Genomic DNA, 27175 nt, shown 5'->3' on the forward strand with positions numbered 1-27175 from the left:
GTTTATTGGTAAAACTTACTTGCGTCAACAACTTTGGTAAATGAGTCACCAGTTTTTGCTATAACTCGTTGGCATTTTTGGAATTGGAGGAATGAGATTATCTCAGAGGAATTTTTCTTTTCGGGTCTGGTTTTGTGGATTAGGGATTGGATCAAACTCAATTTCGACAGGGCCTCTAAGGGCATCCCTAGTCCAACTTTAATAGATGGGCTTTTTCGTAATGAATTAGGCAATTGGCTTGCTGCAATCACGCAAATTGTGCGAGCGTGCTTTACGCGCACACTCGATGCTGAACCAGAGCCCCGTTGAAATATCTCCAAGTGCTTCCATTAAGCAATTATCATTCGCCTCTGACACACAACATGATTTACAAGAGATCCGCCACAAATTCTGGCGCGCGCCTACCAACTCAGCCATCAAGCAAAACAAACCTGACGAGCAAGAAGAAACGACAATGAACTACACACTGCAAAATAATGCGCTGCGAACTTCTCCAGGAATTACTAGAGCCATTCTTTTGGATTTATGCAAGCATCTAGTAGCTTCCACTCCTCACTTCCTTCCTCTGGTTTCTGCACAGAAACAAGGAGATATCCAGATTTGAGTTAATGGGTCTGAGAAAGGTTTATTCTGGATTCAAAATATATCTGATAAGACCAATTAAGAAACCTTACATGGTCATATTCCCACCGAGCAGTTAATGGAAGAGAAACAAGGATACTCTCAATTCGCCCTCCTGTCTTCAGTCCAAATGTTGTGCCCCGATCATAAACCTACATTTTTTGAAAGGGAACAAATTAATGAGGCTCAGAGGGGAAAAACAGAAAACTTGTTAAATTTTGTCAGCTTTGTTCCTCTCTCTTGTGTTCTCCTTCGTTTCATACCAAGTTGAATTCCACATAGCGTCCTCTACGCAGCTGTTGCCATGCCTTGTGCTTCTCTGTAAACGGCATATCTTTCCTCTTTTCTATGATTGGTATATAAGCGGGGATCACACAATTGGCACATTCTGAAAGACGGCAAAAAAGGTTACTTTCTGTCCAATGGAGACACTAAGAGAAATTCCATGGTGAAACCACATGAGAAAGCTTCCTTCCCACATTCATGTGCATTACCAGTTGCAAACGCAAGAAGCATCTCCTGATCGTAGTCATTGAGATCATCAAAAAATATTCCCCCAAGTCCTCTCCTTTCACCTCGGTGCTGCATATCAACAAATGTTGATGGAGATGGAGAAAATTGAGATCACATACTCAACTACTAGTACTGACTTTTGATAACTGATCACCATAATATAGAACCCTGAGGACACTCGTGAGATATGAATATTCCTACGGAGGTAATGGTATCTAGCATAAGAAAACCTTTAAACAAAGCCATGGTAGAAGTGCATGACAAGAAAAATATAACTTTTTGTGCAGCATCAAGTAGCCAAACCTACTTAATCAACTCCCCGTAACGCACGAGTTCACTGAAGATCCCAGTAAGGGAATGAATCCCCACTAGATCAATTGAGAAGGCTAGACTGATACATGATACAGCTGAAGATCAATGCACAATTAGGTGCCAGAATGTCAGAGAAGGCACAGAGGCACAGATTCAATAATGAGAAGCTTTGAAAGTTTACCTTGATGTAGAAATAATCATCACACCATTTCTTGAATCGAGGATAGAAGGAAGGATCAAATTTGTCACAAGCATTCTTTTGAACCTACGAAAAAAAAAAGGGTCATTTCAGCAGCCTTATGATTGAAAAATTAAACAAGAACGTGTTATCTTTCCAGCAATATCAACCAGGAGTATCTACTACTTGCAATTAAAGGTCTATGAACAAGGTTATTATCAACTATAAGCACATGCTTTTCCTTGACACGACACATCAAAGTGACTACTTCTCTTGTGCAGGTGAAAACTTGAAGTCCACACATAGGTGGTAAAGAAGTTGCATAGGATCACAATGGGCAAAAACTTAACAGGAGATTCAGTGAGGGGAAGAACCATGTAGAAAAAAGACTGGCTATGCAAGAATAACTGAGCCACCTAAACCTTGTCAAGGGGAGAAGTCAACACAGTGGCCAGTTTTCACAGTTCAGCCTTCTAGAACAGGGGGTTAACACCTACTCAAGGAAATACACCTCTTTTCTCATGCCTATGTCAAACCCAGAGGGAAACACATGAAACTACAACTAGTTGCTAGACCTGTGCTTTGTAAGACATAATCAACCGCTAGATGGCAAGCAATGCATATTATTCCGATAAAAACAAATTGGACAAAAAAGAAAACTCGAGTGAAAGGACAATCTACCGAATGAAAGTGCTTGACATCCTCCTCGAAGATGTAAGAAGGAGTAAAATCAGTTCCACCACCAAACCACCATTGCCTTGGAGCTCCAGGTGCATCTACAACAATACATTGGCTACTATTTACTAGATTTCAACTGCTAAGCAAAGAATGCACATGTATCAATGATGACACATCCGAAACTCAAAAGACATACTAATATATAAGGGAGATGAAGCTATCCCTTTCTTCCTTCAGTCAGAAGTTTTCATGGGAAGAAATCACTAAAGAGCAAATGTCTCATGCTTATTAAAGATAGCCAATGATATCCACATGCACATACTTACACTTCAGATGATAACTTAAGCTTCACAAGAAGGGTATTGTAATTTGTAATTGGATTACTCACTTTCCCATAGTTGATGATGTTAATCAAACACCTCAGAAAAGCAAAACACTATCAAAGATTGAATAGGTCATGCTTTAATTTGAAATCTTCAAACATTGCATTTGACAGGAGACAGCTCATCAAGGATATAACATTACAACAGAGACAGGCAATGGCATAGCAGTATTCAAAACACGTAGCAGTCGTAACAATAGCTGGAACTACAAGCTAAAAGAAAGTAAAGCAGAGATGCTCTACTAGCATTTCTTTTGTGCATTACCACATCAGACTAATAATGCTTCTGTTTCACCATAACATAAAGATGGAGGAAGGCGCTATCAGATCAGAAAGTCAATTGAACGGTGTGGTCATCTGAGATGGGAACCTTCACATGTCATAGTACCCAGACGTTGCCTTTATGATTGGCTCTTGTGAGGCATAAGAAGGCAAGATTAGAAAACTAAAGAGGATCTCATTGTATACGTCGTTGAGGCTATTATACTAGACAGAGCATACCAAATCCAATCCCACAATATGGACATTTCTCAATCTATCTCAACAGTGATCCTAACAGCATAGTTATTCTCGATGAACACTTCTTTATCACGGGGACCTTTGAAACTTTCCTGCATGAATCTCAATTAAGAAGTTCGATAGACATAAACATGTCAAGTTAGTGATTCTATGAAGTAAGCGATTGCGGTCACAACATGAAGGTAGTGAATGGCATGTACTTCGCTACAAATTATGCCAACAGGCCATATATACCAAAAGCTAAAACTGCTTTTCAGTTCTTAAACTGTGACAAGGACTCTATCCATTTATCCGAATTGATTTAGATCGACTCATCGAGTTCCCATTGAAATAGGAAGACTACATTAGACAGCACATTTCTTTAGACAAAGACTCCGTTTTTTCCTCTTTTCGGATGGTAAATATTTCTTCCCTTTCCTTTTTCTTTCTACAATGGAGATAGTAGCATGTAATGACAGATCGCTTGCAGATGATGAATTCTGGGATAAAGATGTTAAAAGAAATTATGCATATTAGAATCATAGGATCTAGTAATTGCTGATACTCAAAATAAGTCTTTTCCCATCGAATAGCAGAAAAAATACAAATCCTGATACTTCTATTCACTAGCGAGACTGGGTGGGAGGATGTCTCTGACAACATGAAAAAACGAAAAGCTTTGGTGGAATGTGGAACTGCAGACCATAGAAAGGTGATAACATGCGGATGCCACGTGTAAATCTTCACCTGGAAAAAAAAATCGAATGGGATGCTGGAACAATAATGGAAAAGAGGACACTAAAAATCTAAGAATAGGTTGGTACCTTTAGGAGCATCAGTCTCAAAATATCTATAGTTGAAGTGCAATGTTGGAGCAAAAGGATTCTGTGGATGTAAGACCTGAAAAGACAAGAAAAAAAAAAAAACGGTGAGCAAGTTATGGAGGGTATAGACATGGAAAAACAGCTGTAGTTCCTTCGCAACTCGAACAGTTTGATAATTGAACAACCACATTCGGATAACCTTCAATCATAGAAACCGGGTTTTTCAGCAATACAAAGCCACTTCGGCAAGTTGTTTCCCAAAGATACATTTCTCTAGTGAGCCAAAAAGAAAGAGAATTTTTGCTGGTTGTAAGAGACATTTTGTCTGCTATCGTTCTAAATTCAAACTCGAGCAACAATTTCCACTAGGCTCGTCTAACACAGCGCAATGCCTCTATCAGTTGACAACAGAATTCAAGTTTCAACCGCTATAATGAAATAACGACTTGAGAGCCTGACACCCCCATACTTCTCCTAAATTTCACCACCACAAGTCCCTCTCATCATCAAAAAACAAAATTAACATTATCAACACTGGGGGAAAGAACCACAATCAAATCGCCAAATCTGAAGAATCCCCATTTCTACAATCTTCATCAAAGTAAACCAAACCAAACGCAAGTCAATCACGGAATTCACTCACCGAGCTGATGCCAGCGGCAAAAAAGGGAACGGGACCGGGCTTCGGATCGAAAGCAGCACCTTTTGCAGCCCTATAAGCCTCGGGAGGCATCACCCCGTACACCACCGAGACGTTCACTCCCGCCTTCTCCCAGACGGCGCCGTCCTGCAGCACCCTGCTGATCCCGCCACCGCCGCCGGGCCTCGACCACACGTCCTCCTTGAACTTCCCTCCCCCGTCCACGGCCTCAATCGCCTCGCACACCCGGTCCTGTGCCTCCCTTATCATCCTCTCGAACCTCGCCCTCACCGAGGACTCCGACGGCGACGAGGCCGCGCCGTTCCGGCCGCCATCCACCTCGCGGAGGAACGTCTCGGGCCGCTCCGTCTCGGGGGTCTCCTTCTCGATCGACACGGCGCAGCGGATCGGGGAATTGAGGGTCATGATGCCGGGTCGTCCGAGGGTCTTGGTGGGTATCGTGGGTTTAGCTCTGAAACCGAAAGCGAGGGAAGCCGTCGACGCTGTTGCTCTGTTAGAAGAAGAAGAAGAAGAAGAAGAAGGGAAGGACGAGGTGATTGAGTAGGGGTAGAGAGAGGAAGAGGAAGCACAGGGGAGAGTGGCCAATGGCGGCATTTTCGCTTCGTGCTCCGCTTGTCGAGCAAAAATGGCGATGCTTCTTTATAGTGATTGTGGAGATTTCATGGAGCTCATTTTAGAGAGAGAGAGAGAGCGAGAGAGAGAGAGAGAGGAGATAAGGTGAAGAAGAAGCCCACTGGGTTGTGAAATACCGTTGGAGATTGGGGAGCAAAATGCAAAATCAGGCGAGGCTGATAGGTTTGACCGTTGACTTCTGTGGGTTGCTTCTTTCTACTTACCACCAAACCAAAGCCCACTGAATTATGGGATTAAGGCTCGAATAAAATACTCAGTAGTAATAATCATAATATTGACAAAAAGAAAATAAAAGAATATTTAAATAATTTTACGGCTGCATGTGTTTAGTTGGTTCCTAGTATTTCGCTGAAAATAAATAATTTAAAAAATACTTTTTAAAAGTAATTGCTTGTATGATTTAAAATGATTAATTAATAAAAAATATTTTTATTATTGAGAACGACTTATATTTAAATATTTTCGTGAACGATGAAAATATTTTTTCGTTAAATTTATTATTGTGAGCAATACAAATGATTATTTTTAAAAAAAATATTTTTTAAATTATATATGTTCCATAAAACGAACAGAACCCAATATACTTAGCCGCACGTTGGAGCCCATTTCATTAGCCTCGGTATCCAAGGCTTGACCCATGAACCCCGCAAAACATGTAATGTAGTAACTCGAAAAGATAACAGCTTTTAGACGAGGGTTATTGACTTGTGTAGTTCAAACCATGCCATCCGCGAACTAAAAATCTATTTTTTTTGGTCAAATTTGAGTAGGCCCGAAAAAGAATATTTTTTTCCTTGGGTCGTGCTAATGTATATAACAGCGGGCTAGCCTAATAGGAACATTTAGGCTCAATGCCACACCCCGCCCAACCATTGATCAGGTGTAGTAGGATTTACAAATCTCGAATCCAACCCGCACACATGGAAAGTCTTGAGTAAATTATACGCTTCATTCTAGTATATAAATGACTGTACATGGTGGATGAGTTAATGAACTTGCTATAATTAACACTTATACAAATCTGACGCATCTTATAGAAAGCAATTGATGTTGGAGAAACCATAGTTGTATCGTACCTACTGTACATGATATTTACAGATGAAAGGTACGCATCCATTGTTGCAACAGTAATCCTTCCCTTCTTCTACAGTCTGGATGGTGCATGCTGGGAGAGCTCCTCGCTTCTAGATTTGAGTTGACATTAGGACAAGTTTTGAACAAGGACTCGCTTGCTACAGCACTCCCGGTCGATTTTAACTTAGATGCAATCCCACAGCACTCCCAGTCGATTTTGCGTTTTCGAGGCGACTACAGATTCCAAACTCGTACGATCCTTGACCCACATTGATTCTAATCTCCTTCCTTGCCTAAACTGCCATGTGGATGAGCTCACAGATACTGACGCTATGTCCTAGCATATTTTGTGCTGTTAGTAACCAGTTGACTTGCACTTGATATTAACTCGATGCAGCACAGACCCGCCACCCCATCCTCGTTCTTTTCCGCGTTCTATTACAGACTGCAAAATCTGCAACACCTCTTCTGCGTTTTTTCCGGGCGCCAGTTCCAAATCAATCTGATATAGTGGAAGAGTTGGATTACCACTCTGCACCCTCATTCCACTTCGCTTTGCCTGGTGCTGGTTTTGCCTCAAGAAAGCATCTGAACCACTACCAACAATGTGCAAGATCCCATCATTAGCATCAATGTGGATCACACTGTCGAGAAAGATCTCGGATTCTAAGTCCCAATCTGGATCAGCCTCGATGCCTTGAAAATTAGGGTTAGCATAATCCACTAAGCTAGGGCAGCTAACAAGAAGTATCAACCTCTCGGTCATGATAACAAATTTACCAGCTTGCTTAAGAGCTCTGCACATGACTAATGGTTCATCCTTGAATTTTAAGCCATCACCGGCTTCAGTGAGCACAGATGTTCCAATTGCTTCTTCCCAAGAATAGGGTCTCAGGGGAAATTCTTTGCTTAAAGGCCTCGGGAGACGGATCCTTCGACGTGTGCCAGTTTGGTAGTGCTTGCTTCTGTTTCTGATGCTCTGAGCCGTTCTCCCGGTTACTTCAAGAATACTAGCTGCCGGTCTTGCCACTAGTCCAGTAAGTCCTAATGCTGCCCCTGCAAAGGAGGATAGCAAGCAATATCCATTAAAAGTAAAGTCACATGGTCTGTGTCAAAGCATTTGAACTAGCAATCTAAGCTCCTACAGTTACCTGATAGGACACCTGGAAGACCATGCTTCTCTGCTCCTCGTATAGGGGATTGCAGAACTCCAGTAAGCCCCTACAGCAATGACGTTTGGCCAATGGGTGTCAGAAAATGGACAAAAAAATTAACGCGAAAGAAACAGTTTTTTTAGGGAAAAAACTAGACGCAGCAAGACAATTTCCCAAGAAGCAATTTGAAGAAATCATTATGTTGATATAATGGACGACACCACTCTGCCAAGACAAGTTCTCAAACCTTTTTCATTTTTGGCTGAAGTTTAATCCAATTTCTCAAGGTAATAACTACGCATTCTGGAGGTTGTACCTCTCTGTCTATGCAAAATGTTGCAAAATGTTTCATTGAGGCTGGTCAGAAAAGGAGGCAGAAACTTTGGCAAAGATTTATCTGTTAATAATAAAGACACATAAAATAAAGACAGCCTTTGGTACCTTACTGAATCCCACTAGTAGATCCAAATGAATGGAGGATACTGTGAAATGGATTCCAAATCCTATTTGCATAAGTGCCACCCAAATCAAGGGAAAGATTTCAAGAAATTGCAACATAACAGACCATTTTGTTGTAGATCCGATTGTTTAGTAGTTTGTTATTGACAGTACCACCAAAATCAATAATGAGGCAAAGATGCTTTAGTGAACTCGCGGAGCAAAGTAAAGAGAGAAATAAACACTGCAAAATATTCCAGCACCCTTAGAGATTCAGATGGAAAAGCACATTTATGGTTCATTACAAAAAGATGTCCCAACCTTAAAAGAGAACAGAAAATGTCATATGAGTGCAGTAGCCCTAGGAAGACACCCAGAATCTTCAGAGTAAAAGGAGAAAAATGAACTTCGGGGATTAAACACTGGATAGGGTACAATAATTATTACAGTTACATGCTTCTAAACATGCACACTGATAGAAGTCTTTTGATGCTGTCACTGTCCTTGTGCTCACTCTCTACGGAACTCATTTACAACCATGCACGTTAAGATGAAAAATGTTGGTTTGAAACCAAGTAAGACAGATGGCTGCATACCTCCAAAACTTCATTTATAACACCTTCACTATGTGAGATAGTACCCCTTTGTTGCTTCTCGATTCTAGAGAAAGCTTGCTCATCAAACGTCAGTGCAACTATACCCTACAAGAAAAAAAGAAAAAAGAAAAGTCAGTTTGTCTGCACATGAAATTTCTCCGAAGCCATGACTCGTCGATGTACCTTCTGAGCAGCTCTACTGAACTGAGTGGCAGCATCGCTCAAGGCATAGACTGTGTTGCTTAATAGACTAGTTGTTCCTTGCGCCATACCTCTGACAAGTCCAGCAGGACTCTGTAGAAGCAAATGGTACTACTAGATACAATGATGGATGGTAAAACTTGAACTACAGGATCCCAATAATACCTGATTAACGTTCCTTGCAGGAACAGATAGGAAATCCCTGATGCCAAGCCCCAATCTCCTGGCAAATCCCATGGGGTTACCTATAACACCAGCTGAACCGAGCACCTACAAGGACTTAAATTATAAGTAACAGAAAAGGCTTTTGCATTTCCATACTACATACAACCATTTAATTATAACTTCGCATTCCCTCCAGATATTTGAAGGAATGCTGAAGCTTGTTAAAGATGTCTTCTCAGCAATGTAGATGTAGAGATTTCAGATTTGTTAGAATATTGGTATATCAAGCCACACTTTTATCTTACAGCTAAAAGAGTGGCTGAAGTGGTCTCAAAGAACTTTTACAGGGTACCAGAGTAGGTCATGAATTGAAACAACCCTCTTATTTGCCTCCCCTATTACAAATTTCAATGATTAGTCTTATGACAAATCAAAGCCAGCATCCGAAGGGAAGTGTTAAAACAGATTGAAAAATCAAACCGCGTCTTTTTCTGACAACTTAAGCTTTTAAAGGAGTTGTTACTCATCTCCCAGAATATTTCATACTCTCTTATTGTGCACTAACCAAATGTACCAAGCAGATGATGCCCACCGTATCTTTAGTGATTGATAAAGGGGAGGGGAGAAACAAAATTTTCACCAATGGATATGCCAGCTACACCATTTTGCCTACTCCATAAGTAATTTCAAATTTTTAATATTCCACAAGATTTTCCCAAATTATCCCCTAGACAATATAGTAACAACCTGCATTTGCCCAAAATGTCTCACAACAGAGAAGCTTCAGACTTTAATACTCTTTTATTCATTTACACAACAGCAGCTAGGAACACAACATAGATTCGAGTTTTACCCATATTGGTGAATTTCAGACTTGTAAAACATAAAGAGAAAACATGAAAAGCTTTCCTGAGATAATAAAGAAGTGCGTGGTACAATGTCAACAAAATCAGATGGAGTAAAAAGAAACTAGAACACTATAATCTACAATTTGACAAATGCCAAATAGAGTTGACCACAACAAAACCTCCTTGTTTTACCAAATATGCTCCTGTTCTAAGCATTATGACTCTATAAACGTAACAACCGATTACCTTATACATCTCATGCAGAAGTTGCCTTGTGTAATGTCTCAGGAGGATCTCCTGAATGGACTCCCACCCAGCCATGTGATTTACTATTTTCAGCTCTCTGAGATATATTCTTGCTCCTTCAATGTCAGCAAGAGCCATAAGGCCTCTCTGTAACCATTCATTGTCTTATGTCAGCAAAATATTTACGAGGGTATGAGTTTAAAACTAACAAATATGTGCCACCAGGGAGGAAAATTCTGAAATTCAACATCCAGTAATGCACTGAGAATGTATCGAGCCAACCAGTGCAAGGAACTGCTAGCTTTTCTTTACTTCAACATAAGAAAAGGTATTCGAGTCTTAGGGATTGGTTTACGATTGTGTATCATCCTTGTTTCCTTAGATATGAATTTCTAATTTATATACATTCTTTTCAACCCTCTGTAAGGTTTTGTGAGATTATTATCCTGTAGTTTTTTTTTTTCCGAATGAAATACAAAGGTTAGCATTTTCTGCTTCTTCTATCTCATATGAAAGGTAAAAAATGTTAAAAATTAACAATTGAAATGAAATATATTCCATTCTGAATTTATTTAATTAATTTAATTCAAAATTGAATATTATCCTTAAATAAAAATAAATAGAAATACTAGTAATAGTAGGGGCGGATGTAGCCAAGTGGATCAAGGCTAAAAGAATTGAATCTATCGTGTTACCTCATGCAGAAGAGAGATCAAATTACTATCGTTTTTTTCTTGTTCACAAACGGAGATCAAATAATGATGTCTCAAAAGTTGCCAATCTTTTCATTGTAACAAAAGCAAGAGATCATTGGCAATAACGTAGATACGGTTTTATGACCACCACCTGGCCCGGCCCCCCCCTCAGCCCCCCACCCCCACAACCCAAATCTCTTTTCCTTTTTCTCCGTTCTCTTTCTCTCTCAAAGCAGAAAAAAACAAAGAACTGCTGAACATATGCCACATTCATTACAGTAATAAAATGCAAAAGTCACCAGATATTATCAGCCAACATAGGATGATATTTCCTCCTTTTTTCAGTACTTAAATTCAAGAAAGCGGTTTCGCTGCAAATGTTTCTACTATATTTATTGTATCTGACTTGCACAGTTGACCAAGCCATTCTGATCTGCAGCTATAAGATGTCTACTTCACACATTTGACCCCAAAAAGATAATCACCAATTAGGAATCACGAATCACATGTACCCAGCGGGATTTAGCAAAAAAATTCAGATAGTAACTGATTAGAGTTCAAAGTATTATCAAAAAGTACAGCTCGGCAGCTTGCTTCTGAAGTCCTGGGTTAAAAGAAGCTAATTCGGGAAATTCTCAATGAACTAGGGCTCACGCCTTTTAACCCAAAAAAATAAAAGAACTAGGGCTCATGCCTAAATAGGGGCTTTCTTTTCTCTTGCACGCGCCTTTGAATCCATTCAAATTGACATGATATCTTACTATCCCACATCAATAATTGGATGGTTTGCCTATCCAACTACATTGAGTTGGCAATCCAAAGATGACTGATAAACCCTGTCTAACAACTGTACAGGGATGACAACTGTACCATAATGATAGCAAATCCTAGAAAATCTCAGATGACCCAAAGTCACGTTCAACTTTCAACAATTGATACCTAGAAATCAAAGTAATAAATGTTTTTTTTATAGATTTATGCACAGGATTCCAGATAAAACTCAAACTGTCACTTAACGGTCTACAACGTCACCAGATATTTATAGAAATAAATAACAACTTCGATCAAGAAATAATGACCCCGGACAGTGCATATCCAGACATGCAAATAAGCAGCTTAGATAATCTATCAGCATCAAAACAGCTTAGAATCAGTAAACTTCATGTGAAGTACAGACTATCCCAACAACCATAATGGTCAGCCAAACATGCATTTATCTAGAAACATGGAGAATCATGTATAAGCGTAGGGTATGAACAGAGTTGCAAGTCATACTTCTAGCTTAGGCACAGATAAAAAATCAAAAGCACAGCTAGCCAACAAAAGATAAGCTACTTACATGCACGAGAGAATCTCCTGACATAGGGATCCCCATTCTAAGCATCCACGGGTCACTGGAAAAACTGCACCACCAAATTATATCACAGCAGTACTCAGACATTGATGGGAATAACCTTAAAAAAAGGATCGAGGCAATCTGTCACCTACCTTAGAGTGAATTTTATAGCTCCTACATCGAACATTTCAACATATATCTTTCTCTGTCTTCTGGCCAACTTATAAATTTGCTGCCAAGGTGCTCCAACTGGAATTACTGAGGGAAATAATACACTGATTCTTTGATTTCTGTTTTGATCATTACTGATAGGAATATGTGAGTGCGAGTTCCCTAACAGAGGGGTATCATGCAGAAGTGGTAGCAATGTCGGATCAGAAAAGGGCATTACTCCATTCTGGTACCTCAAGTAAACAGATTTAACAAACTCGGACAAGCCCAAGACCACTTCCTGCTCAAGCTCAAGATGAAACTCTGCCACTCTGCCAGAATAAGTACTTAATAAGCTCTTGATCTTGAAGATAAAAGAATAACCAAAGATACTGATGCTAGTGATTAATACCTTAGCGTAACATATTCAAATGAAATCAATGATACATCTTTCTTTCTCCACTTCGAAACAGCTAGATGAATCACCGATTTGCAGTGGTGGTCGGAGTGAAGTTGTGGATTCTCATTTTTCTGGGCACCATCATCGTGGTTAGACGAACTACTTTTGTATCCACGATTGAAGGACAAGATGACAGGATAAGTGGCAGCGCGAACTTGGTTGTCTATTTGCAATGATAAAACCTTCAACGAAAAATTTTGTCGATCCATGCTCTGAAGCAAATGAACCCTGATGCCCTTTGCACAGGCAAAAAGCAATTCCTACAAAGAAAATGAATGGTGAAGGGACAGAAGACCACCACAAAAATCATGCCATCTCAATAAGTTTCTTCATACATACCTGTGGCAGAGAGTTAATCAAAGAAATACCAATATAAGGTATATCAATTGAGACCTTTTCCTGGTACTCAGAAAAGATTTCTTGTCTTTGCTCATGTTTCCTGTTCTCAATGGATGGATTCACATGGTAACTTGAATCAATAATGCGTAGAACCTGCATTGAGGACACATAATTAATGGTCAACAAATCTGAGCAAAAAAGATTTATCAATAGTTGAATCACTGAGAATGTACACCTTTGTTGCTCCCTCGGCTAGAATAGAAATGAGGAATATTCTCTCCGGTTTCTGAAGACAAAGAAAACCTTAAGCGAGTCAAATACTTCAAATAAGACCCAATGGGACAGCTCACAAAGTGATTCTGCCAAACAATATATAATTTCTTTGAATCATTTATATGACTCTAAAATAAACAACGTGGATCACATGAATCAAGTTCTAGGAAATACACACATGTCCCATCTATCGAACCATCAAAAAGTAGTTCTTTATGCACTCGACACTTCCTACTGGCATTCTTTTCTTGTTCATTATGCAGATGAGTCAGGTATTCCTTGCTTAATAAACAGAACCAACTTTTTGTCTCTATGCTTGTAGAGTATTATCTACCGATACTAGCAAAATGACATAACAAATGACAGAAATTTTAGTCACACAAAGAAAAGGACATCTTGAATGAGAGCATGTTTTGTGCCAGTGCATGCTTAACATCATGTCATGTTCATAACATCATTTTTCCACTGGAATTAATTTACCAATTTTATTAGATAGATTGCACATCAAGCGGATAGATCAGAAAAGAATATACTTGTGCAGAATTACACATATATATTGATTCAAGTAGTATGGCATTGACCAGTGGATGATTATCTGCAATATTTTAAATAGTAGTGCACATCCGTTTTTCAGCTGGCTTCCAATCATAGCTAGACAAATAGGGGAAGGGTTCCAAACCTAACCTAGGTTGGGAAAAGCCCTCTCTATGTTCTTAGTCAAGCCTAAACTGCAATCAAAGGTTAGCGCCAATGAGCACAAGTTGCTAATTTTGCACCCAATTGCACATCAATGTTATTTCAAGGTGTTACGTTGGCTGTGATGACAGGTGCACCAGTACATGCTTGAATGAGACAAAAATTAAGTTTGGTCAATGTGCAATTATACGAGGCTCCAAAATTTAAGTATGTGGTGCAATTTCATCCTATAAAGGACTACAATGGAAACCCTATCATATCTACCTATTGGCTGGTAAAGAGAGTGCATGAAAGGTGAGTGGACCTTTTGGGGCAAGTTGAGTGACAAGTGTAAGAAGGATTAATGAGTTAATGACAATTAAGATTAGCTATGACATTAGTCACTCTTCATTGTTATTCACAGCAAACCTGCAACAAGAAGCAAAGATAGGTAATGACCAAACAAAGAAAAATGAACAAAACCAAGGAAAGGGAGAAATATGAGGGTGAAGTAAACCAAGAAAGGATGAGCTAAATTCAGAGCCGCTATTTAGTTGAACTTTCCAATTTTATGCAGCAAAGTTCATGTCCATGAAGTTCTGAGTTGGTAGACGAAGTTCATATAAGGAATTAGATTCCATTTGAGGTGTATATCTTTTCAATGTTCAACTCCATTCAAACTAAGTTCTGGAAGAACAGATTGCTTCTAAGCTTGGAGTATCGGAGTTGGGTTATAGATTCCTAACTGATTCTTGATATTGGAAAGTTTCTGCTGTGGTCTGAGATGCTAACCATGGAAACAAGGTGGAAGAATGGAGTCTCTAAGCTCATCTTTCTTTTTCCTTTTTTTTTCCCAAGCGGGTTTGTGAATCAATAGTTATTTGAAGTGGACAATCGAATTAGATTGGTCTTAAATCGATTCCGGGAATCTGGCGTACCAAGAAGGAGCCGAACATGAGTGTCGACAGCTAAATTGGAACTTTAATCATTGGGTTTCGTCAGAAAGCCTCTCAACTTGTTAAATTATGGTGCTATTATGTGGGTTGTGATTGTATCTCAATGGGTGATGTTAAAATGCTTGCAATTGGCGTTTAGGTGGATGTTTCGATCACGTAAGCTTGCTGTCCAGGAAAATTCCAGATTTCATTGGATCTGAAGTAAGTGAAGTTTCTTCGTTAAACTTAATTTGATCCACCATTACATGTACCTATCCATAATTGGGTTGTGTTTATATGTTTGCTTCAAGGAATCAGTAGTTTGAGGGCCTAAAATTGGGTAGAATGGACATAGAAATTTGACATTTAATGTGTCCATGAATCAGAAGAGTTGCAAATACTGTGTCCAGAAAGAAAGGAAGTGCTCAAATCAAAGCATGTTCTAGTCTTATTATATAACAGCTTTAGTTAGGATTATAGAGCATGGAAACAGACAGAAAAGAATGCAGTTTCAACCTGAAATTATGTCTTAGCATATGGTGTGCGTTTATATGGATTGACGTTTTCCTTGTGCGGTTGTGCATTAAATGCATGAATTCTCTATTGAAATGTGAATGCCTATTGTGAAGATGTTATACGCAGGAATGGTAAACAGGGCACTAAAATCATTGAAATGGAAATTCAATATCGAGAATGTAAGTGGAAGATGTGGCTCTCATTGTATGATATTCAATTGATATAAATGTTCGGGACTGATCATGCTTATCATAAGTGACTGCAAGACCCCACGGGATGTAAATAGGGCATATCGAACTGCAAGACCCCGTGGACTACAAATAGGGAAATAGTATCAACCACCTTCTTGGTGATGCCCCTTTACAGGAAGAATCTCTGGCCAATAGACACATGAGCTGTTAGACCCTATCTGTGAATATTCGATGGGCGACTAAGAGGTGTCTGTTGCATTCATGAGATACATGTCGCGCACACGCGTGTGTGTGTGATCGACTTTTCCACCATTGACGTGAGACTGTTAGAACCCATATTGTCTGAATGGAAATCAAGTAGCATTGGTATGTGATAATCTATCATTATGTTGAATTGAAGCTCTAAGCAATTGTCCAAATATAACTTATTGTCATAGAAACAGGGTCTCATTCATTGAGGATTTACTTTTTGGAGTGGTGGATTGGGTTGATACTATGGAATAGTTGTTTTACTTCTGTTTTACTGTCAGGCGGTGTATATAGCTCTATGTGTGGACAGGGTTTATTGGACCAATGTGTTGCCCAACATATATGTGTGCTTGATTGCCAGGCTTATGTGTTGTACACATTAGTATTACCAGGTTTATAACGAGTTTTTACGCCAGCAAGCCCATGCGTGCTCAATATACTTATACTTCCTATGCTGATGTAATACAGATTTGTAAGCTATTTATGGTATTACTTGAGGTTACACATTGCTTGGAAGAAACAGTTATTCACAGTCTTACCTACATCCTTTTGACACGAAACTCGGGGTTCATTAATGGTCAATCTCTAGTTGGGGTTATTACATTATCAAAATCCTTTCAAAGTCCGATTCTTTTCCACCTTTTTTCTATTGTCAATACCTAAAACCTACAGTAACTATCCCCCCTAAGAAACTAATCAATGTCATTCATATGCCAAAGAGAGAAATAAACCCAACATGACCAAGATCAGAATAAATATTGGTCACTCAAGGAAAAAACAAAAGAACAGAGAAAGTTTTTTTCTTTTGATTTGCCATCGGTAGAACATCAGACCTCAGAAGTTGCAGGCAAATGGACAGCCGTGCTCTCCCTTATATCATCGAGAGCGTATGATCCTAGCACACGTTCCCCGGGTACCTTGAATATATAAACGAAAGTTGAGTATCAAACATCTTAAACAAAAACTTCCTTAAAAAACAGTACAGGAGACAGAAAGAACCAAGGGTACCTCAACTATAAGACGGTGTGGATAGCAGGGCTCATCCCATGCATAAGGGCAAGAATGGTAAGAAGGAACCACAGTTTCAAAGCTTTCGCATTTCTGTTGATAAACACGTAATCTCTAGAGTACAAAAACAGATAAAAAGAAAAATACAGTTAAAGATTCTGACTTGGCAACAACAATATGCAGTGCAATCCAGAAAAAGAAAGAGATACTGATTAGTTAATGCAAGTTAAATAATATTGAGACGATAACAAACCTCCTTCGAGAAATTCTCTATGCGGTAAGGCATATAACCTGAATCGTCATCTGATAACAAAATCAGGTGTGTCCCCGGGTTGTTATGAAGACTAACAACAACATTGTCATCCCACATGGAGATGTCAGCATTCTGCACTTCGACGCGTATCATATTTACAGCACCAGAGATATCATTCCGCATTTTCACTTGGCTGTCACCTAAAATTTCTGGCAAGAAACTGCCCGACCATTGCCATCCATGTTCATCATAACATATGCAAACCAGCAAGTCCCTGCAATGAGTAGCAAAAGCAAGCAAAGAAATTGTCATCGTGCAACCACTTCTTCGGAAAATTGATTCCATGTTATATTGTAACTGTTAGAAAGTTCAACCCAAAAGCTTAAGCTAATAGGTGGAGGGAGATTACACGAATATAAAGAGCATATGGGACCCATTGTCAAGCGCTGTGGAATAACAACTTCAACACTCCCTCTCAGGAAATTTGACTAATGAGGGGTGGACGAACATTCGCGAAAGGAATAACTGGCTCTGATACCATGTTAGAAAGTTGAACCCAAAAGCTTAAGCTGATAGGTGAAGGGAGACCACATGAATATAAAGAGCATACAAGACCCATTGTCAAGCGATGTGAGACGACAACTTTAACAGTAATGAATGTTAGGTGCTCCAAAAGCATCAGTCCATTGTACCTCAGCCACGGGATGCATGATGTTCCTATGAATTAAAAATCAATATTCCCTCAATCTGATGGCTGAAATGCACCAAGTGCAATGCTACTAGAGCATGTAATGATGACTTCAATTTAACCCCGCTCGGACAAGGAAGCTACTAAGATGCTGAACAACTTAAGTATGAGAATCAATACATATAGGTGAATGAATTATTGAAATCCAAATCACATAAAGGAGGGAAACTTACAAACAAATAAACTAAATGTGACAAAAAATGAACTCAAGACATCTTGGTTGGATACCATATAGAACCGGGAGACCACTAAACAAACAATTGAGCACTCGAACTCAAGAAAGCACGCTTAAATCTCTCCACGGCCTTCATTTGCCTGCTAAATCCCATCCTAAATTAAAAGGGGGAGCATAACAACATTCCAATACTAAGCCATGTTCTCATCTACCGCATAAGTTCTTGTGGTGCAATCTTTTGACAAGAGCGAGATAACTACTAGGCATTCTAGGGTCAAAACGAGGTACAGTTAGTATCACCAGGGCAGTCCAAGATTAGCTGAAAGCTTTCCTCTAGCTGAACGATTAATTGCAGCAATTCCTACTATGTTGAAGTTCAAATATAGGTTTACTGCATCTTATACTGTCTGCTTGTAGCAATAACTATTTCTTAAAATTCATATTAAAGCCAGAACAGTAACACTCTAGAGCACAACCTCTATGGAGCTATTGTGTGTCTACTTTCAGCCTATATGCAATAGAGATTCCACAAAAGCCCCATCTCTTTCCTGCTCCTCCCTATACTGGTGGTGAGATGACATCAATTTTCAATGATGAATTACATGATGACTAAAACTCAGATTGTTACTTTCAGCCTATATGCGATAGAGATTCCACAAAAGCCCCATCTCTTTCCTGCTCCTCCCTATACTGGTGGTGAGATGACATCAATTTTCAATGATGAATTACATGATGACTAAAACTCAGATTGTAACTTAACAATCACCACACGGTGATGTTATTAGTCTATCTTGAGTGCATACTGATTTATTTAATTATAACATTTTTTATGATTGATAAAATAGTTAGTAATAATCATGTACTAATGGAAATGTTATGTGCTTAATATTAATAGATCTATATACTAATATAATCTGCTCATAGTATTTTACATTGTGATCATGTAATTAGAGACAGTGATAAGGAGTTTTGGATATTTTATTCCTATTCCTTTGCTAATACAGTGTCAAACAAGAGAAAGCAATGGTTATTCCATCACTAAGACCAAACAATGCAACAGCTATTACAGTCTGTACTACCAGAACCGTGACACCTTATCAATTAGTGAAACCAAATGTGCCATAGACACTGTTACCAACTTCAGAGTGAAATAAGAACGGATGGAAGCAAACAGGGACAGTCTTTGCAATTTGACATCAGGAAAATGCCATATTCATACCAGCCAATGTATGTCATAACAAATCCCCTATTCCATACAGCTGCCAATTTTGAGGACCGCATAACCAAGAATTGATTCAAACATGAGGAAAAAAAATAACTTCGTATGGTTTAACTAAACATGGTCAGAATACCTAGCAGTATCTGCCCAGTGAAGATGAGAATGTTGCCCTTTGCCCAAATGGAAGATGAAGTCAGTTCCCTTCTGCTTATAGCACAACTCCTTGCTGCAAGCATTACTAATGACATATCTGCAAATAGAGAAAAGATGAACAAGCTAGCAGGATATAGTGCACATCCATAACCATTCTTTTTAGTGGTGCTGCCATACCTGGGCTGAAAAGTGATGGCCCTTGTCTTCCCAGCAAATGGTTCAGAAATAACTGATGAAGTCGCAGATATTACATAGGCAGCGTTTTGCACTGGTTGAGGAACAAGAACGCTGGTGAATCCACTAGCAGGAACAAGAGGAAACGGATTTGACCATAAGTTGCTAGACAATTTTTCTTCGACATGTTTAGGCAGAGATCTACATAGCCTAACCATATTATTGCCCAGATTTGAACTGGGTTGAGGGGAATATGCGTACCCCTTTGCCTTTCCATGGCCATCATCTACAATATTCAAGTTGCTGGAGCTTGACTGGTTGCTCCAATGCCTTCCCTTATTCAGAGCAAACAATGAGATTCTTCTTTGATCTTCCTTACCATCCTTTTCCAACTGTACAATGGAAGGTCCCAATTTGATCAGAGGTTTCCTGGCCATCCTCTTACCATCAGCAACTGCATCATTCCAAGTTGGAACACTAGAATTGTCTGAAGAGTCATGCCAAAGGCATTCAGATCGTGATGCTGGAGATTCTGAATCACGCTCATGATTACATGATAAAAGGCTGAGGCCCTCCTTCTTGATATGAACTTGTTCTTGTTCAACCAACTCATAGCATGATGGAACAGTGAATAAACTGTCTTTTAGTTCATCAGCAGAGTTTGATATGCTGAGTGGAAAACCAACACAATTATAGATCAAATAGGGAACGAAGATAAACAGCTCCCGAGCCCCAGAAAATGCGTCCAATGTCTTCTCAACAGTAACATATATAGGACCTAAATTTATTGAACAGAATAATAACAGCTTATTAAAATAAATTTGTGTAAAAAACCATTGCCGAAATATGTTTTAGATATGAGTTACCATTGTTGATAAAAGGATCAAAAGTCAAGGTCTCTGATGCAGTAAATTTGGTTCCGCTGAACTTGGCTAGGGTAGTGAATGATTCTGCATGAGAAAATCTTGAGACTGAAGGTCTAAATTCCTCCATATGAAATTGAATCCCCAGTTCATGCGAAGGGTCAACATGATGGAAGTTCGTTTGCACCTGAAATTAAGAAATTAATGACTTTCTAGATGCAGCTTCAACAATATGCTGGCATATAAAGAGAAGAACAGAGCGCTACATGCAACTTAAATGTCCCAGTTTTAGTAGTTCGAATTCAAACCTCTGAAAGCAGGGCTGTTCGACTAACTCCTCCACTTTCAATGGTCAACGACACAGTTTGTAGAAGATAATTATGAACCACCAAAGGAGTACTCAAACTAAGCTGGTAAATAAAGTGTTCACTTGATTTATCAAGGCCAAGTAATAAATCCTCGCCAAGTTCCCCAGCAGGTTGCTTAGAAATATCATTTAGAAGATCAGAAACCTTCTTTGGTTTCACAGATGGAGGCAAATAGATCTTCTTTAATGACAAACAACAGCGGAATGGATCACTACTTGGATGAGAAGGATAGCAAACAAAAGAACGAAGGGATCCAATCTTGCTTTCTTGGGAGAGAATACTTGGGAGATGATGAGGTTCACTCCATACATAAGAGTTTCCTAAAGGTCGCCACCTTATACGACCAGCTTCAGCTAAGTGCAAAGGGAGTGGAAACTTCTGCCCAGGATAGATAGGATCTATTATCTGAAATAATGAAACAATAAAAGACAGATTAGAATTATGGGGGAGAAAATATAGATAGTTCAGATATTTTATTCTTACACAGATAAAAATGTCCTCCTTTATAGAAACATGTTTAAGTTTGATACCTTTGGAGATACACCCAAAGGAATGTCGAACCGCAACTCCAATGGCACAGAAGTTTCATTGTACACTATGACCTGAAATTTGAAATTATAAGGAGGAAGCGAATGATCAAACCCTTAAAAAGTACACGAGCAATTTTTCACATACCGTCGAGTATAACCGAATTAACTTGTTGAAGCGCTGTACTGAAACATCAAAGACAACAGGGACAATAAAACCTTCTCCTGCATTAGTTTTAATGCCCTCTTCCAGATTTGTGTACCTTGGAATATCCGCAGTTTTTTCAAGTTCTAATTTATTTGATGCCTTAGAAAAATCCACCTCAAAATAGCTCAATCCGACAAGATCCATGGAAATTGGCACAGAAGGAACAGAGGTCCCGTCGAGCTTGATTGAAATAAAGTGGTGAGCCACTCCACTTGATTGCTTCTCATTTAGTTGACCAGAGGAACGAGTGGGTCTAAAACGAAGCAACTGTTCCTCAGGAGTCTCATTACTGTATATTGGGACAGAACAGCCCGATTGCACAAGACTCCAACCCTTCACTTCTTTGGCATCAAGCTCCACAGAATTTCCTGATCCTTGAAAAATACAATATGATAGAGGCAAAGAAGTTAAGTTCTGAAGAATATACGGAGCATGTTTTCCTATAGAGGCATCTTCCATATAAGGAGAGTTCAAGAATGTCCGTGTTTCTGAGAGATCAGTCAGTTTCTTTTCACTCCAAGCATCCTTGATCATCTCAAGAGCCCTGCAAACAGACTATAAGAGACAACCGTAATGACCAAGATGTTAATTACTCCCGAGAACCATTAAGCTTAAACAGTATCTAGAGGAAGTACAATAGTTCCTGGCATCAAATTATAGCTGAATTTGAAAGGATCAGAGAGTTCCTCATATGCAGAACAAAGCATGCATCCTGTTGATTGAGGTAAGTACAGTTCTTACCATCTTAGCTACACTATGGCCACTGTTATTAACTGATTCCCTAGCCATTTTGCATGTCTGAAAATTCGTCTCTTTCCGCAAGTAAAGTGTTATTGTGTACCTGTCTTTTTTTTTTTTTTTTTTTTTAAAGTTGGCATTTTCATTCTTTAAAACTATACTCTTCACCAAGGAGCAAATATCTCAATTAGTAGTAGGAAATCAGCGATTAGTCTGAAGCTTCCCTCTACACTACTTTTCCAGCTGTTTAAGACATTATAGTAAATCGTACTTGAGGTAATACATTCTACTAAAGAGTTAATAAACACTAGTGAAATGGAAAGAAAATTAACCACCACCCAAAATAAGATCATTGCATACCTCGAGAAAGGATTCTGTAATGTTTAAGTTGAGCTGAGCCACAGAGTCAAGATGGATATCCGTGATGATGGAACTATTCAGAAGAATACTGATCGCACGTTTCCTACCAATGCTAATACGAAACTTCCAAGGTTCAATAAATGGCTCCCACATGACCTGTGACGAATTTTTACCATATGTTCACACAACTTTTTCTGACAATTTCGCATTAAATGAACTATTTACCTTGTGAATGTTATTATAGTTCGCTTCAAGGTCGCTCACAATTGAGCACTCTACAGTTGTTCTACACACATTAGCATGGAAGACCAAGTTTCTCATAAGAATTTCCAGGAGAGGTCCACTGCAACTCCACTGCATCAAATCAGAATGAGTATCAAGACTATAAATGAATCAGGCAAACCCTAGAGATATGTAATATGTGATTAACTATAATGAGAAAACAATTAAAAAAGATTCATAATGCACAAAAAATTATCTTAAACTTTTCCTTATGGATAAATGCAAAATAAGGCAATAACATCCACACCAATAATTGCAGTATTATAAGGCAACAATCAAGCATAGCCAGACATGAAGCTTCATCAGATCCTATTGGCAAGTGAAACTTTTAGAACACATATGTATTACAAAAGATCACGTATCTTATTCAACAGATCTCATTATGCCACTAAGCCAGATTATGCAGATACTTGCAAATGCATCTGATTTTTACTGTTAAGGTTTACACATCTTTAATGTACTCTAGAAGACAAATCCAATCTTCCTTCCAATGGCATTGTTGCTTCTCCAGATTGTAATCCCTTTAACTGGTTGCAGATTCCTCTTTTCCCATGCTAATTTTGATGCCTCCAACTGAATGACATTTTCAGTAAATATGTATCTGAGGCCATCATCGATTAGTTTCTCCTTGGCAAGCATATAGAGGGGAATGGATTGCTAGACAGATTCGGTACAAAAATAGAATCATTCATCATACCCACGACAGTCATCAAACCTACAATAGTTGTGCCAAGGAAACAGACAGTAGATACAAGTTCAGATTTCTCAACATACCCTTCCATCAGTCAGCAGTAGAGATACCTTCCGCACATGGACCTTACACTCAACACAACCTATTGCAAACTGAGAAGATTCTCCTTCAGGAATACTTAGAGCAACATCATGCCAAAAGTAGAATACTTGATGTGAAAGCACCAGATCTATATGGTCACACTGAATATCTACAGAGACATGTCCATTATCAGTTTCGCCACTATAAATTTCAGTCTTAAGACTCATCTTAAAAATTTGGACAAATGGGGACGAGTGAAGGTCACCATCTTCCATTATCTCAATGTTCAAGCTTATATTTTCCACAAAGGATCTCAAGTTGGAACTCCTCTCACTAATGCCCAATTCAGTGCATTTACTTTTGATAGTAAGCACAGCGAATTTGCATTGTTTCTTACCCAACACGGAAGACAACATATTATGATCCTCAGCAGGTCTGCATTCAAATTTCCCAAACTTGCAGCAGAAATTGCACACATCAATGGGAAAATGAAGTGCAACACCGATGTTTTCTAATTTCACAATCAGGAACGATGTGTCCTTGATATTATCTGATAAAACACAATCAGAAGAAGCCAAATTTGGTGGACTTCCAGGAACTATGAGCACTGTATTCTCAACAACACGAGGACCATCATCTGCATTTGCTAATGATGCTTCCCGATGCTCAGCATCAGTCATTTCTCCAATAATAGATCTGATCATGTCAACAACCTTCATCCACTCCAACAGCTCCAACCAAATATCAAGAGAAGGAAGAAAAATAGATAGCTCATCTTTGACCTGATCAAATCTCGAGTAAGTAATGCCAAGAACTGATGAAGCTGAATGAGGGCCAGTACATCTTGCTAAGATTGCATGACTACGTAAAGAGTACAAGACCACTGAAGAGAAGCTAAAGTTCAAGAGTTCAGCTGTCTCATTTCTCAATGATGCAGAGCACTTAAACTGCATCTCAGCCCTAGCCACTGGCTCCGAAAGGATTGAATCTTTCGTTGAGTGAACCAACTTTGTTGATAATGAGTCAATAGAGAGTACAACTTCAGTTAAGAGCATGCTTGGGACCACACGTAAGGAAGTGTTATATTTGTTTATGGATCTCCTTGACTGAAGAAACTGCAGTACATCTGAAGTGAAAAGTTCAGACTCATCTTGGACTGAAGACAATTGATTTATGACATCCAACAGTGCATCGAATCCATGAACAAGAAAATTGTCTGTTCACATAGAAGGTAAAAACCATTAGTAAAAGAGAGTGATATGCCAAATTCAGGAGACCTAAAGACAGTTCATTTAAAGATAGAACCAGCTTACCATCAGCCATAAGTTCACATACATATATCTTCCCCATGATGCACACAGAAGCATCAGAAGTCGAAACATTCTTCCGCGGTATTCTCAGCCATACATCGGCATTGAGTGTCTTGATCAAGGTGTGAATACCTTTCTGACCACTTTCATCTACGCTTAGCCTACAATCTCTATCATCCTTACATAACAGAACTGAAAGCGATAACTGCCGTCCAAATATATTTAAACAGTGACTTTCCTTCGAGATTTTGTGCTCTGGGACCAAACATTCAGAAGGAAGGTCCTTCAATAAACAATTCACAGATCTTCCTTCCACAAAATTACAGTAAAACTGTGGTATTTCAAGTTTTAGAAATCGAGAGCCTCTCTCTTTCTCAATTAAAATTACTATGGAGTCCAATATCTCAAACTTATACACAACTGTACTCTCACTTGCTGCACACTGGATGCTACTATTTTCAATATTGCGCTGCTTACTTGAATATGAAGTCCACTCAGGCAATGAAAAGTAACCAATTAATATGGCCAAATATTCAGGAGGTAGAATGCAGCACACATGCTGAATGCCGATGCTCACTTCAACTTGGGAACTTAAATGAGTGTTTCCTTTCTTCACACGCACGTTTAAAACAGGAGAATGATTCTCAGAAGAGGGACCCCACAAAAATTCATTGAACCTTTGACTCCACCATGATGATGAGACAACTAATTCCTCAGCTGAACACAAGATATCCATGGAATCTTCAGAGAGGACAACTGCTGAGTCAACTGTAGGCAGCGAAACCGTCCCAACAATGCATGAGGAATCATGAAAATGCACTTTAACACCACAGAGGTTCAAATTAAGGACAAACTGATTGGTAGAGGATTCAGAAGGAAGAGAACGAGCATCCAGACCAAACAAGGACTTCAATGATGATGTAAGACAAATCTTGGATCTCTTTCTTGGTATGGACTTCGGATTTCTTGATTTTCTAGTTCTTATAGAGAAATTGTTCCTCCAATCAGCAACATCATAGAGAAGAGAATTCTCAATGCTACTCAGATCACCAGAAGGACGGACAGTGACAAATGGAAAGTGACTTAACATAATGCTTGCATGATCAAGGCATCCAGCTTCAATGAAGTTCGAAAAACCGAACCTTTGACTCCCCGAACCAGGTAGAGCTATTGAAACTCTTTCATCTTCAATGAGGGGAGAAGAGATTTCAGTGTTATCAGACATACCATAGCCAGCTAGTCTGTCAAAAAATTCTTCCATCATAGCAAATATGTAAGGGTGACAATGCAGATCGCCATTATTCAAGCTTATGAAAAAATTATGGAAACCAGCGGTTTCCTTTCTCGAAGCTTCATAATCTAAAGAAAAACAAATATCAGCAGACTTGACTGTTCTGTCGATTTTGTCCATGTTGCCGGCCCCAATACCGAAACCCTGTTGACAAGTAGCGCCGGTAGCAGACATACTGCCAAATGAGCAGACAGTATGGCTTTTTCTTCCATCCCTCAAAGAATAAATAATGATGTTCACAGCCTTCGCACAAATCCAGCACTTCAGAAGCTCTGTATAATCATACCTGTTGAAAATAGGCATTGCATGAACTTAAGTTTCCTAAGAAACAAAAAAAAAAAAAATCTAGCCATCATAACAATCAAATAACATTCTCAATTTTATGAGATTCTTGACGGTTCTCTTCTTGTGTCTAATCAGAACAAAACAGAGAACATAGCCACGCTACAAGGAGTATCTAATTCCACATCACCGTTAATAACTCGGAAGTACATTGCCTCTAATTCTTTTCTTTCAATCAACTATAGCCGTAAAAAAGAGAACTATGAGATGAAAGCAATTACTTATGATAATATTTGGAAAAGCTATGCACAGACTCCCTACACCTATTTCTTCCATACACCCTTATTTTGGGGAAAATTCCAGATAAACCAATTCTACAGATTGTATTCTCCAAGAAGTGTATAAAGCAACACAATTCATGGAAGAGGCATCAAGGGGGGTGAACCTGTTTATTTAGAATGAAACTTTTTCCAAGTAAAGAAACAAGCTTTAACAATAGAAAGGCTGTTCTGGCACACAAGTAAAAAAAAAAAGAAAGTAAAAACCAATAAGAAAAAGCACTCTATGTGTGGAGAGCTCAGAACGAGGCCATCAAAGGTGCGT

At 39.0% G+C, this 27175-nt stretch overlaps 2 protein-coding genes across 4 annotated transcripts in view; both read right to left on the bottom strand.

Annotated features, from left to right (window-relative positions):
* Positions 1 to 389: 389 nt before the first annotated feature.
* On the bottom strand, positions 390 to 5401 carry LOC115752510 (oxygen-dependent coproporphyrinogen-III oxidase, chloroplastic). The gene is made up of 8 exons (XM_030690726.2): positions 4650 to 5401; positions 4007 to 4082; positions 2306 to 2400; positions 1628 to 1711; positions 1116 to 1203; positions 885 to 1009; positions 675 to 773; positions 390 to 572 (listed from the first exon to the last, which is right to left on the bottom strand). The coding sequence occupies exons 1-8, from the start codon at positions 5259 to 5261 to the stop codon at positions 504 to 506; spliced, it is 1248 nt and encodes a 415-aa protein (XP_030546586.1). The 5' UTR covers positions 5262 to 5401; the 3' UTR covers positions 390 to 503.
* Positions 5402 to 6230: 829 nt separating this feature from the next.
* The window catches only part of LOC115752507, a 50168-nt gene continuing 29223 nt past the window's right edge, over positions 6231 to 27175 (bottom strand). For 2 of the 3 annotated variants that reach the window (XM_048283122.1, XM_048283124.1), the window contains 24 exons: positions 25003 to 26576; positions 23692 to 24905; positions 22861 to 22989; positions 22636 to 22791; positions 21478 to 22092; positions 21333 to 21404; positions 20743 to 21207; positions 20438 to 20621; positions 19575 to 20358; positions 19378 to 19494; positions 17103 to 17376; positions 16850 to 16963; positions 16675 to 16758; positions 13238 to 13288; positions 13003 to 13155; positions 12616 to 12923; positions 12206 to 12535; positions 12057 to 12120; positions 10023 to 10169; positions 8929 to 9033; positions 8746 to 8856; positions 8563 to 8667; positions 7526 to 7595; positions 6231 to 7430 (listed from right to left, as the gene is read on the bottom strand). In XM_048283122.1, the coding sequence (XP_048139079.1) occupies positions 6730 to 7430; positions 7526 to 7595; positions 8563 to 8667; positions 8746 to 8856; positions 8929 to 9033; positions 10023 to 10169; positions 12057 to 12120; positions 12206 to 12535; positions 12616 to 12923; positions 13003 to 13155; positions 13238 to 13288; positions 16675 to 16758; positions 16850 to 16963; positions 17103 to 17376; positions 19378 to 19494; positions 19575 to 20358; positions 20438 to 20621; positions 20743 to 21207; positions 21333 to 21404; positions 21478 to 22092; positions 22636 to 22791; positions 22861 to 22989; positions 23692 to 24905; positions 25003 to 26576 (7927 nt within the window). In that variant the 3' untranslated portion in view covers positions 6231 to 6729. The remainder of the gene's footprint in view (positions 7431 to 7525; positions 7596 to 8562; positions 8668 to 8745; positions 8857 to 8928; positions 9034 to 10022; positions 10170 to 12056; positions 12121 to 12205; positions 12536 to 12615; positions 12924 to 13002; positions 13156 to 13237; positions 13289 to 16674; positions 16759 to 16849; positions 16964 to 17102; positions 17377 to 19377; positions 19495 to 19574; positions 20359 to 20437; positions 20622 to 20742; positions 21208 to 21332; positions 21405 to 21477; positions 22093 to 22635; positions 22792 to 22860; positions 22990 to 23691; positions 24906 to 25002; positions 26577 to 27175) is intronic. The other variant, XM_048283123.1, reaches the window with a different exon arrangement.

The sequence above is a fragment of the Rhodamnia argentea genome, chromosome 7 (genome assembly GCF_020921035.1).
Source record: "Rhodamnia argentea isolate NSW1041297 chromosome 7, ASM2092103v1, whole genome shotgun sequence".
Taxonomy (NCBI): Eukaryota; Viridiplantae; Streptophyta; class Magnoliopsida; order Myrtales; family Myrtaceae; genus Rhodamnia; species Rhodamnia argentea.

Bases quoted from the DNA above. Each gene is read 5' to 3' on its own strand.
- LOC115752510 (XM_030690726.2), bottom strand. From the start codon at position 5,261: ATGCCGCCATTGGCCACTCTCCCCTGTGCTTCCTCTTCCTCTCTCTAC. The intron at 2,401-4,006 runs GTACCAACCTAT...GTATTGTTGTAG, and splicing joins TGAGACTGATGCTCCTAAAG to ATGCACCTGGAGCTCCAAGG. The intron at 774-884 runs GTATGAAACGAA...CAAAAAATGTAG, and splicing joins GCTATGTGGAATTCAACTTG to GTTTATGATCGGGGCACAAC.